The 13,272-nt window shown below is 37.5% G+C and overlaps 1 protein-coding gene across 4 annotated transcripts in view; it reads left to right on the top strand.

Moving 5' to 3' along the window:
- Positions 1 to 13,272, top strand: part of LOC145675143 (uncharacterized) — a 42,014-nt gene that overhangs the window by 11,414 nt on the left and 17,328 nt on the right. For all 4 annotated transcript variants that reach the window (XM_081745522.1, XM_081745517.1, XM_081745513.1 and 1 more), the window contains one exon: positions 825 to 940. In XM_081745522.1, coding sequence (XP_081601648.1) covers positions 835 to 940 — 106 coding nt within the window. In that variant the 5' untranslated portion in view covers positions 825 to 834. The remainder of the gene's footprint in view (positions 1 to 824; positions 941 to 13,272) is intronic.

The raw sequence follows: 13,272 nt of genomic DNA, 5'->3' as shown, positions 1-13,272 counted from the left end.
ATGAGACGCGGACATCACACACCAAAGTAAATATCACAAGATCAATTGAGTTGAGTTTATTCTCAGTTTAGCGTCCCTTTCAGCAGTGAGGCTATATGAGGCAGGACCTACAGCTTAACGTGGAAACCAAACGAATTCCTGCCGGGAATCGAACTGAGATCTCCCACGAAAAGACGCGGACGCTAATCAACAAGAACAATTAACGAAAACATACGTTATTGGAAGTTCATAACTACTTTCGACCATCTGGTCATATTTTTATTTATACTTTTTCTTACGCGATTTCCAGTTAATATTTTAGTTTCTCTGAAATCAAGCATTTCTTTGATATCATGTTTATATTACCTAAAAGTGAAGCACAGTATCTTAAAAGGAAATAGAAAATTGCCTGCATAGTTGTTGTTGATTCTATTGATCAACTGACGTATTATCTGTATTTCACGCTTGGAGTTATAGATTTCTATATAAATAGCACGCATTTCGATAGACTTAATCGAAATGCCGTATATAATTCTTTTTGAACGAAGTGTTTAAAAGGCTCACTGCCTTCTTTTTCAATCGTAAAAATGATTGAGAAGAGCAAAGGGCCAATGAGTTTAGCAGGGAATGTTTTGTTACAATGAATTTGTAAATAACCTTTGTTTTTAGACATTTAATCCATTTCTGTGATTGAAAAAGAAGGCAGAGGAGTCTGAAAAATTCCATTGAAGAGGACTTTTGTAGCATATCGAGTGAATATTGATTAAAAAAAAAAATCTTTATAGATCTATACATCCTTTGGATCTGTTATTTATTTTTTAAATGTTATTCATCTGTGTTTTCAGTGTTGTGACAATGTTGGGCATACAGTTCCAAAAGTTTTGTAATCATGGGAAAGGGGCAGTTGTTGGCAGTTCTTCCTTCAGGTGGAGCCATAAGAAATTCGAAAGAAGAAATGCAGGTAAATAATAATTATAAAAGAAACTATTTCAATAACGCATGAAAAATGTTAAAACTTTTGCTTATGTTATACTAGACATAATAATTATAGGATCAGACTTAGTTTCAATACCCAATTCAGACGCATAGCATAAAGAACTCGTTACTGAGAATCAGACCGTAGTTACATATGCTATAGACCAGTAGTTTTAATCCTTGCGTAGACCAGTAGTTTTAATCCTTGCGATACTCGCGGACTGGCAAAAGCAGGAGATATGTTGGAAGACCTAGTAAAATACTCTTAGTGATACTAGTAAAAATGATTTCACAGATTAGCAATTAAAAGCCACTTCTATAGACAAATATAGTAACAGTGCCTTTACTTAAGATCTTACAACGACTCACCAAAGGTAGTCGTCAACCCTGGTTCGACTAATAGTATAAGTAAATCTTTAGTGGCAATAATTGTTTACACCTTAAAATATCTTCCGTAATTATATTCACTAGTATTATCACCTTTTCTACTGAAATTACAAGTCCATGATAAGTATTAGATAATTTATTCGTTGATTCTCCTTTAACGTATATTCACACAAATTGACTTGCAATCAAAACATGTCCATTGAGTATCTATAAACAACTACATAGTAACCAACTATACAATAATAATGTATATTTCTTACATATTAAAAACATTCTTCTTTTGTTATTTTTTTAAGTAACATTATATCAGGTATAGTGCTTGTGTAGAAGCACTTTCTGCCCAAGATACAAGTAATTATCAACCGATACAAAGTATCTCGTTGTATAAAATGTCGCCCGATGATGGGACTAGATATAAAAGTTATAAGCGAGCTTGACTTTTATATTTAAGAACCACTGGTCCGTTTATAATAATGGTATTCTATTAATTGTGTCTTTTACATTTTGATCGCCCCTCGTATATAACTTCATTAAGTTTCCTTCATATAAATACATTTATAATAAGTCTTTTATTCCTTTAATATTTATCTTTTATTATAAAAACGTCGTCGCTTACTAATATAATCAACGAAGGGTGCGAAGTCAAAAAATGTAAGAGAGAATTTCATTTTAAAACACATTACAATGATCGACAGTTTCAATCATTAATAAAAACGGTGATGATAACAATGTTTGATCTTTCTAGGGCGCATTATATAGTAATTACTTTAGATGATATTTTACAGTATACATCGTATCAATAAGGCGTCATAATACAGAAGAATCTTATTCGAGTAACATATAAGGTGGCGCATGAAGACAGTCGTCGAATAACTAGCTTAATAGAATGAACCTTATACTTAACATAATCTTTGATAATTAAGTTTCAACACAAATCAATATAATATAAATAACCTTTGCTTTTAATCAATTATTAATCGAACTATAATTCTTCACATTAACAAGAAAGAATTAAAATCATTTGAAAATTATCATTTATTGAAACAGAAGTAATAAAGTATCTACGGGTCCATTACCTACTCCTTTAATGTGTTGTACTTCAAAGTCATAAGGGTTGTTTTCATTATTGACATTAACACATAAATTTGAAGATAAATGTTCATAAGAATCTATAACTGATATGGGTTTAACCCTTACTACATCAACTGCAGTCAGTTTAAATTCGTATTTGCATATGATTCTAATAAAGTACATTGTACTGCACAATCGTGATTATGTTCCGCATTATTTTGTACATGAATTGCGTCATTGTTTTGATTTTGATACGAAGTGCCATCTCTTGAATTACGATTACGTCTATCCATGTAGTTTACTGTATTTCTGGAATTTCGCCATGTATTTCGACTGTTTTTGAGTCTACTTCGATTAAGTGATCTGACATAATTATTGTCACGATTGGTTAGGTTAGGTGGATTCCCAACATATCTTTGCCTATTTTGCTCGTTCTGATTGTTTAAATTTGCTCGATTTAGGTTATGTTCCGTATCGTTCACATTACGGATATTTAGATTCCGAACAGGTACAAGGTGATCTGAATTATTTTTAATTTTGCCTAATCCCGCTTGATGATTCTGTGCATGGTATTGAGTTTCATAACATTGGACAAGCATTAATAGGTGATTAAAACTTATGCATTGCGTAGAAAACAGGATTTGTTGTAATTTAAACGGTAGTAGATTTCGAATAGATGCAATCACTCTAGATTCCGATTGCAACGGATTTACGACTTTTAATTCGTTATACGTATTTACAACAAAATCAACAACAGATTTGTGCAAGCGAGGATTAAAAGGTTGGTTTCTAATCGTGGCATCTCTGTTTGCAAGTAAAAAGTCGTTTTCGTAATTTGCAATCAGCGCTGCTTTGAATTCCTCATATGTATTGACATGATCCCGTACTGCTTTAAACCATAAAGAACATGGTGGGAGTAATAAATGAGGGATTAGTTTCATATATTGCGATTTATCTATACACATTATACTGCACTCATCCTGAAATTTTTCTAGGAAAGAAGTAGCATTTTCATTACATTTACCACTAAACTTACTCATAGCACGTATTTCGCTCATCTTTACACTTAACTTTACATTCCTTTCACCATTTCGTGTTCGTGTTGAGTGACAATTTCTACCTACTGCGTTATGCGTGGTTCCACCATCTCTTTTCCGCCCATCTGTATTCCTTGGATGAATTCTTTCCAAAATAATGTGCTCATCGGATGGATTACTTGAAGAAGAGATAACGTAAGGTCCACGTCGATCTGCTGCGGGTGAATGCGAGGGCATCTCTTGTGAACAAGGGAACTCCAAACGATCATTAACCATGTTGTTGTGGTATGCGTTGTCCTTAATCTGTAGCGTCCTAATTTCCTCTTGTAAGGTAGATATCAATTGAGTATTTGCACGTATTTGGTTAGAATTATCAGTGACCTGAATCTTTTGCTGACGAACAGAAGATTCTATTACTTCCAAATCCTTTTTTTACACAATTGACTTCTTGGATTACATGGTTGTAATTATCCTGGCAATCTTCAGATAATCTTTTTAGATTTTCATCAAACTGTAATGTGATGTCTCTCACCGCCTGGATAACAGATTGTTTCGTCTCTTCTGATTTTTGATCTATTTGCTCTAATCTTCTACTCAATTCTTCTGACTTTTGATCTATGTGCTCTAATCCTTTACTCAATTCTTCTGACTTTTGATCTATGCGCTCTAATCCTTTACTCAATTCTTCTGACTTTTGCTGGACCGTTTGTTTTAATTCGTTAGACATCTGAGTTAAATTTTGTTCCAGTCGTTGTTCTTGTCGCTGTAATGCTAGTAGAATTCTGTCTTCTAATGTCAACATTCCAGGTGCAATAGAAGCTGTATTCTGCCTGTTGTCAACACTGTCAACAGTTTCATTCTCTACTGTCTCATCAATCATGATTATTCTTGGGATTACTCTGCCACTTCTAAGAACGGTTGAGTTCGTATTCATGAACTTTCTTACTGAGGTAAATTCACCCTTACTTTAGACTTCGGGATATGAATTTACAAGAATCCCGGGTGAGGTAAACCAAAAATTTTACGACGACTCACCAAAGGTAGTCGTCAACCCTGGTTCGACTAATAGTATAAGTAAATCTTTAGTGGCAATAATTGTTTACACCTTAAAATATCTTCCGTAATTATATTCACTAGTTTTATCACCTTTTCTACTGAAATTACAAGTCCATGATAAGTATTAGATAATTTATTCGTTGATTCTCCTTTAACGTATATTCACACAAACTGACTTGCAATCAAAACATGTCCATTGAGTATCTATAAACAACTACATAGTAACCAACTATACAATAATAATGTATATTTCTTACATATTAAAAACATTCTTCTTTTGTTATTTTTTTTAAGTAACATTATATCAGGTATAGTGCTTGTGTAGAAGCACTTTCTGCCCAAGATACAAGTAATTATCAACCGATACAAAGTATCTCGTTGTAATCTCTAATTCCTGTTGGTGTTATTTTACATGTATGCTGGAATATTCATTACTTAGATTATAGGTAACGGTTCGGTGATGGAACTAAATCAGAAGTTCTAACTTAAGATTAGAAAGTTCTAACGAAATTCAGGGAGAAACAGCATTCGAAAGAAGTGGAATTCGTCCAGAATGAAGTTTTGGATAATACAAGCCAGCCACAAATGAAGACAAACACACGAAATTGTCATCAGCAGAAGCTTAGTAATGTAAAACAGGACGTGATAAATCAAAAGGAAGATCCGAAACAATGTGGAGAGAGGACATGAAATACAGGTTGCTATAAGTACAGGGGCTCTGATCACATCAGAAAGGCGTATAACCACGTCAGATAGCACAGCATCCTGCACTCTATTTGGCATGCTGTCGATGAGTGTTCAAGAGATTACGAGAGCCTGGGATGTGTTGTCCTATTCTTCTTTAAGGGCAGTTTTGAAAGCCTGGAGTGTGTCGGGTGGTGGATTGCTCTATTCAGCTCGTCTTCCAAAAGCACCCCAGACATGTTCGATGGGTTAAGATGTGGGGTATACCCTGGCCAATCTATACGCTTTGTGTCCTCAAGTCTTCAGTGTTTCTTCAGTTTCGACAGTTAAATGTGGGTGTTCGTTGTCACTTACCTTAATAAAACCAGGACTTACTGCACCATGGAAAGTCGAACATGTCCTTTCACGATCTCGGTGGAATACTATTCTCCAGACACGGATTGAAATGGTTTTGAGTTTAGAGCCCTCTCAGCAGTGAGACTATATAAGACGTGGGCCTACAGCTTAACGGGGATTCAAACCACATGAGCTCCCAACGGGAATCGAACAACCCAAGTATCCCGTGCCGATCTCAATCAATGGATATGTGCAGTGTTCTTCCATTATCATTATGCCTGCCTATACAGTAACTTACGACTTTCCATACCTGTCACATTCATGGGTGTGCTGAGGATGATATCGTGCTCTCCGTTCTCCCCACATAATGTTATGTCCAGAATCACTTGTCGCACAGAGTCGTAATTTTTTTTTTAAACGGCAGCTCTCTGTAGTCGGGAAAATGACATTCTTGCAATCTTGGTAATACTTTGACCTGACTCAAACAGACCAACAGCTCTGCTACAATCATAATCGCGTAGATAAACACTTCCTTCCACCAGCATTTTCATTTTGCACGGAAGTATTGCACTAATAACGATGTCTACTATAATTTGATTATATCTCAAAAGTGCTCCAAGTTGAGTCATGAGTCTTGCAATATTTCCATAACCCAAACAATAGGTGCGTATACGCCATTATCGACCGTAAGTACATGGTTAAGCTAGCCCAAGAGGTAAGTTATGTGGCGAGGGGACTGTTTAACACGGAGACTGCCACTCCGTCTGTATCTTCAGATCTTTAGTCAATTTTTTAATGGCAGTGACAGTGAGTGTTTAACAACGTCTGGTAACCAGTACTGCATAATTAATAGTAATGAGTAGGAGGAAAGACAAAATGCTCTGTTTAGGAACTAGTTACAAAAGTGAGTCTTGCAATATTTTCACAACGCAAAGAGGATGCGCATATATACACCGTGATCGACCTTAAGTATAAGATTAAATTAGCCCAAGATGTAGTGTGGCAGGCGGACTATTTAACACGGAGGCCACCTATCCGACATTATTTTCAGTCAGTCTTTGCTGGTAGTGACCATGAGTGCTCAACAATATGTGTTACGTGAGTTGTTACTGTATGAACTCAAACTTGGGCATAACGCTGCTATAGCAACCCAGAACATTTGGCTTGCGAAAGGGGAAGATGCAGTAGGAAAACAGTGGTTGAGCAAGGGCCAACTTCGGAAACAGATCGTCAAAACGGTCGTTTCAAGCATAGTCATGCTCTGTGTGTGATGGAACTATGAGGAATCACTTCGAGTTCATTCTTAACAGTCATATCATCAATATAGACCTTTAAGTCAAATCAGTTGGAGCGGATGTATGCTGCACTAGTCAAAAACTCGTGCATTGCTGAAGCGGAAGCATTCCTGCAACAGGATAACGAAAAACTACATTCGGCTCGAAAAGTACAACAAAAAATACAGAAACCTAGTGGCATCAAAGTGATGCCACAGCATATAGTCCTGATCTTGACCCTTCGGGTTGCGTTAGTTAATGACGCTCTTCCTGAAATCACGATGCTTCGCTAATCAGCAGGTGGAAGAGCAGTGACTGTCTTCTTTGTCTCTAAGGATAATACGTGGTGTCATCGTTGAATCAAGGAGGCTGGCCTGCTGACGGTTCAACTTTGAATATTTACTGCTTTCAATGTACTGTAATAAGTACAGATATGTTGTGTACCAACTGATCCTTGTACCTTGTCACTTAGTATCACAGTCTTTTCCTGACATCGATACTTCTCTCTGAACATAGATGTAGCGGCTCACTAGTGCCCTCTACAGTATGTTTATTTCAATTCACAGATGGAACTGTGTTGTGAATTGAAATTATGAATTAATATGTGTTCGTTCGCTAGGAATTGTCATACGGAGTAGGAAGAATGGAAGGTAATAGACTACTCCTCCCCAGGTAAAGAAATGTAGGTAAGAAAATATTGTCTAACAGAGAAAGAGGTGGACCGAAACAGAGATGATTAGAAAGTCTGATGAAAGATTTAGAAATAGTAAAAATGTAAGTGGAAAGAAAAAATATTGAAAAGGAGGAGAATTGGATGTGAATGTTGAAAGAAAACAAATTATACAAAGGATTGTAGAGGTGGATAGTAGTAAACGCTAAACTATATTCAAAGTGCTTTAATGTATCATTATGTAGTTGTTTTTAGTGCGGTTGCAGAGAAACTTCTAAGGGCTTCTTAAGTTGGTACTGAACTAGGATTGACAGATTGTGCTAAAGGAAAGACTGGAGATGACATTTGTGTAATTAGAATACACTAATTTTAAACCGAAGTTTTTTTTTTTTCAGGTTACTATTACCGTTATTTCGAACACTAATAACCATTACTAGTTATACTAATACTACCGTTACTACCAACCAAAGTATATTCTACTGTACCAAATTAAATGAATATAACACACATGAGTGATCATAGTCCTCTCTCCTGGTGTAGTGGCTGGGAGAGCCTTGAAATTTTAACGCGTTAGGTGGTTCAGATTCCATCTTAAATTGTAGATCCCGTATCATGGTGCGTCGGTACAAAAGGGAACGCTAAACTACATCCAGCCAATACATGATTGTAAGTGGTTATCTTTATTTTTTCACTTTTTTGATGCATGAAGAAGAGTCCTGTTTTCCATAAATATTTTGCGAAAGTCTTGATAGGTTCTCTTCAAATTCATCTGAACACAAATTTTGGCCATCACCAGCTTTCTTCATATTCCGTTTCTATCGTTTGACCATAAAGCTTCCACTACACTAAACGCTCGTACAACATGTTCATTACTGACTGGTATAGCGAACGAGAATACACTGTATTATTTCGAATAGATTTCTCGAAAAACGCACTTCATAATTTAGAACAATTATTACTTTCTTCCCTATCAAGTGGGGATATTATTCATTTTAAAACGTCTCATTTTCTTTTCAGCCTCTTTTGAGATACTTCTTCAAGAGGCTTAAATTGTCAATCCAGATCACCTATGACCTTAAAGTGATCTTAATCTGATAATTGTTTCTTCTCATCGCTTGTGCTTAGCAGTAAGAAGTGTATTTCGTTCTATCTAAACTAGTTTCTTACATCTGTCAAATCATTAAATAAAAATAGTGTTGGTGCCGCGCGATAATACATCCGTCACAACAATGAAAGAAATGTGAACCTTGGCTTTTGTTACAACGAAAATTTAATTCTTGTAAATAATTTACACTGACTAACAATGTAAGTACAACATAGATGTAAATGGCATAGATAATTATAGGTTATATTAAAGCCCGTAGATTTAGTTTGTTGGTCCTCAAACCCGAAGGATATACGAACTTGGGCTCCTGGAAATCTGGCAACCCTATATTGAACTGTTATTTCTAAAAATAAGGGATAACTTATGCACAATTTCCATAAATCAGGGATGTAAAGAAATATCCTTTCTTCTGATTTTTATTTAAAGATTTTCCGTGAAATTTAAAGCCATTTTTATAAGCTTACATGCGTAAATGTTATTCAAATATAGTCCATTAGCAAAACTCGTTACTACATTTCCCATAATTTCATGTATTTATTTATTTTTAAAGGGAAAGTAGGATAGCATTTTTTTAAAAATCATATAGTGTAGAATTTTGAATGCTCGACAGTTGTCATAAACTGCTCTTCAGATTTCTGCTCTATGAGAAAAAATCCTGGAAAGTGGGTTTTATTATTATTATTAAAGTGAATTTATTTTGTAACGTACCGGTTTATCGGTAACGGTACATTGATTTTTTTTGTTTTTTTGTTTTTTGTTGTCTGTGTTACTATTATGTGCCCCCGTATAGTTGATTAGTGCAGCGTTGATACCGTTAATATGTTTATTGGAGTGTATTTGTTGTTAGGCTAATTTTCCATTGATTCTTTCTTGGATTCACTATACTTGCTTTTGGGTTATTATTCTTGACCTAAGCCGTAGGAAACTGTTGACTTGCTATTGTTCGTGTGAAAGTAAACAAACCAATACGCGTGATGTCACTTTCGTAAACTTTAGTATAAGATCACCGCGATAATACTGACATTGGCAAGTTATACTAAATCTGCAACAGAGGGGCCGCGGTGGCTCAGTGGTAGAGCGTTCACCTCTGGTGCTAGGGGTCCTGGGTTCGATCCCAGCCCCCGCCAAGTGAACTTTGTGGTGGACAAACACCGTGTGCGTGGGTTTTCTCGGGGTTCTCCCGTTTCCTCCCACTTTCTTCATTCCACCATTTCATTCATTATTCATCATCACCGTCTCCTTTAGCCTAACCGGCATAACCGTGGGACGTAAAACTCAAAGATTTCATTTCATTTTTCATAAATCTGCAACATCAAAATAGCGTAAATTAGTACATAAGACCGACATAAGATGTAAATAATAAATTTGTAGATTGGATTACGTACACTGTAAAGTTTTATAATATTCCAATGCTTACCAGAATTCGCGTTTGCGATGGGTGTTGTCAGTGAGCATTTAGCATCATCATCTTCGTGTTAATGAAGCTTGAGACTGATGACGACAGTTGCTATTCATATAATAAAAGTAATGCGTTACTCTTGTGTTTAGAAAGCTATGTTCTTACCTGACCCAATAAGCGAGAGAGGTGAAATTATCCTGAACGTATTTAGAACGGTAAAGTTTAACAGAAAAGGGATAGGATGCAATTTTAATAATAATAATAAGATATACATGGTTGCAATAGCGAATAATTCGTAGGTGTTTCTAAATAATCACCATATATAGTTACTGTGTGCAAGTAGTTATGTTATATACAGATGGTGATCAGAAAAATGGAAACACCTGAACGAAATTGCAACTTACCAGATTAATATGGTGTCGGGCCACCTTTCGCCTTCAGAACAGCCTTGATGCGACATGGGATGGAGACATAGAGGTCGTGAGTGGTAGCAAGTGGAATTTTACACCATTCCTCGTGCAGGGCATCGGCCAGTTCTGTGAGAGAGGATGGAGGTGGAAATCGTCGCCGGAGTCGTGTTTCCAAGACGGACCACAGATGTTCAATTATGTTGAGATCTGGGGATTGGGCGGGCCAGGGGAGGGTTGAACTTCATCCCGATGTTCCTCAAACCACGCTGCAACAACGCCAGCTGTGTGAATGGGTGCATTATCATCCTGGAAGATGGCGTCATTGTCTGCGAACAACATCCGGACTATAGGATGCAAGTGGTCTCCTAAAATTGCAACATAATCGTTGGCAGTGATTCGTCCGCTAAGTGTGACCACAGGACCCAATGAAAACCATGATATGGCGGCCCACAGCATCACCGAGCCGCCGCCATGTTTCACAGTTGGGCGGAGACACTGCAGATCACAAGCTTCTTTGGGCGTTCCCCACACATAAACACGGCCCGTGGTTGAGAATAGGGTGAAGGATGACTCATCCGACCATATCACACGTTTCCAGTCCTCAACGGTCCAAGTTGCATGGTCGCGGCACCATTTGCGGCGTGCGAAAGCGTTATGGTCCCTGACGAGCGGTTTGGTCCGTCCAACACGACCCCGTAAGTTCATGTCATGTAATTCGCGGTGGACTGTGATTGTCGCAACAGGGTGGGGGAGGTGCTGATTGAGTTCCTCCGTCACTTGCTCCGCAGTGGCACGACGGTTCTGCGTGACAATGCGCTTTAATATCCGGCGTGAACTGTCACTCATGATTTTCTTCCGCCCGCTGTTCCGCTTCCCCTATGTGGTTTTCCCGTGTGTTGTGTAGGCCGTCATCACTTTCGACACTGTCCCACGCGACACACCTAACACAGTAGCCACTGCCGTCACACTCACTCCACATAACCGCGCACCAACAATTTGCCCTCTTTGAAAATCTGAGAGGTCTCCCATTTTACACTACCTCCGTCTGCTGCAGCCACTGGACACTGCTGTTCCACTGCGCCTGACGTAGTATGGAGACCGACCTAACACACCACCACCAGCGGTCCGGCGCTGCGGGCGCCACGACATCACTGCTACCCATACATCTGACGTGTTGCCAACTATAGGTGTTTCCATTTTTCTGATCACCATCTATATATATATATATATATATATATATATATATAAGAAGAAGAAGAAGAAGAAGAAGAAAATATAATCAACTAGGAGTCCGTGGTAGAGACCTCCTGGAAATTTAAAAATTAAGACGGAAATTATTGCAAATTAGAACTAAACCTGTGACTAAATTAACATCTCGGCTGAACCTGTTTTGCATTTGGTGTTTAAGGAGGTTTCCGTTAAAATTTTGTCTAACCTGTTTCGGCTACACCACCGACCTATTGGTTCGATGGATGCCACTTTGAAGTGGACCAGAATCTAATAGACGTAGGAATCAGGACATCATTGGAATCCCACCCTGAAAGAGAGGAAAGCAGAGTCGGAGTCTCACTTGTGTCAAGATTTCTATGCCTATGAGTAAAAGTACCTGCAGTTCAGGTAGCCTAATTTGCTATATTTAATTACCAGAGATTGAAGTTGTCAGCTCAAGATGGCGACGGAGCTATAATCATAATGCTACCGTGATAATATAGTGCATGTGTAGGAACTGTGATGACAATTTCAACTTAGTTAAATATACAAATGTCTCAAGTTATTGAAATGTGTAACTAAATTAGTGTTGCGTCACGCATCTTATCCATATCCTAGAAATGTCTCCACTTCTTTATTCTTTCCCAGAAAATGAAATCAGTTGTTACAGCTTTATAACATTCGGTTTTGATATAATGTTGATTTCGAACAAATTTTCTTTCTGCTGTCAGTTTTCCTATCAGCCAGAATCAATATAATTTTCATTACGTCATATTGAGAAATAGTTATTAACTAACTAACTAACTCTATGGCCTATGGAACCCGGAGGTTCAGTGCCGCGTTCACAAAAGCTCTCCACTGACTTCTATCCTTAGCTAATTGCATCCAGTTTCTACTTTGTATTCCTATCTCTGCGAGATCCATCTTAATGTTGTCCTCCCATCTGCGCCTAGGTCTTCCTAATGGTCGTCTTCCTATGGGTCTACCAGTCAAGACTTTGAAAGCGTTTCTACTTTCTTCCATTCTAGCTACATGACCTGCCCACCTAAGCCTCCTAGACTTGACGACCCTAACAATGTTGGGTAAACCGTATAAACTATGTAGTTCCTCGTTATGAAGCTTCCGCCATTCCCCATTCTCGTTCCTCTTGGGTCCGAATATTCTTCTCAGGATCCTGTTCTCAAATACTTTCAGTCTATGTTCTTCTCTCAGAGTAAGCGACCATGTTTCACAACCATACAGAACAACAGGCATGATTATCGTTTTATATATTTTAAGCTTCAAATTCCTCGACAGAATTCGCGACGACAAGAGATTTTGAACCGAATAGTAACACGAATTCCCTGCTTTTAGTCGACATTTAATTTCTTCGTGAATATGATTTTCGTCTGTTAATATTGATCCTAAATATTTGAAAGTATCCACTTTATCAAAAGCATTATTTAATATTTTAACTCCTCCACAATTTGCCGTATTACGGTCCCGACGCACTTCCATGTATTTAGTTTTCTCTGCATTTACTTCTAAACCCATGTCCCTGCAAGCGTTTAATAAGATCTCTGCATTTATTTCTACTGTTCTCCTATCATCCCCTATTAAATTTACATCATCAGCATATGCCATAACCTGGTGAATTCCGTTCAACTCTAGGCCCTGGTTGCTATCTTTGATTTTCCTTAT

This window comes from Thermobia domestica, chromosome 2, assembly GCF_964235325.1.
Source record: "Thermobia domestica chromosome 2, izTheDome1.hap1.1, whole genome shotgun sequence".
Taxonomy (NCBI): Eukaryota; Metazoa; Arthropoda; class Insecta; order Zygentoma; family Lepismatidae; genus Thermobia; species Thermobia domestica.
The sequence above is the reverse complement of the archived record's forward strand: the minus strand, read 5'-3'. Positions and strand labels throughout refer to the sequence as shown.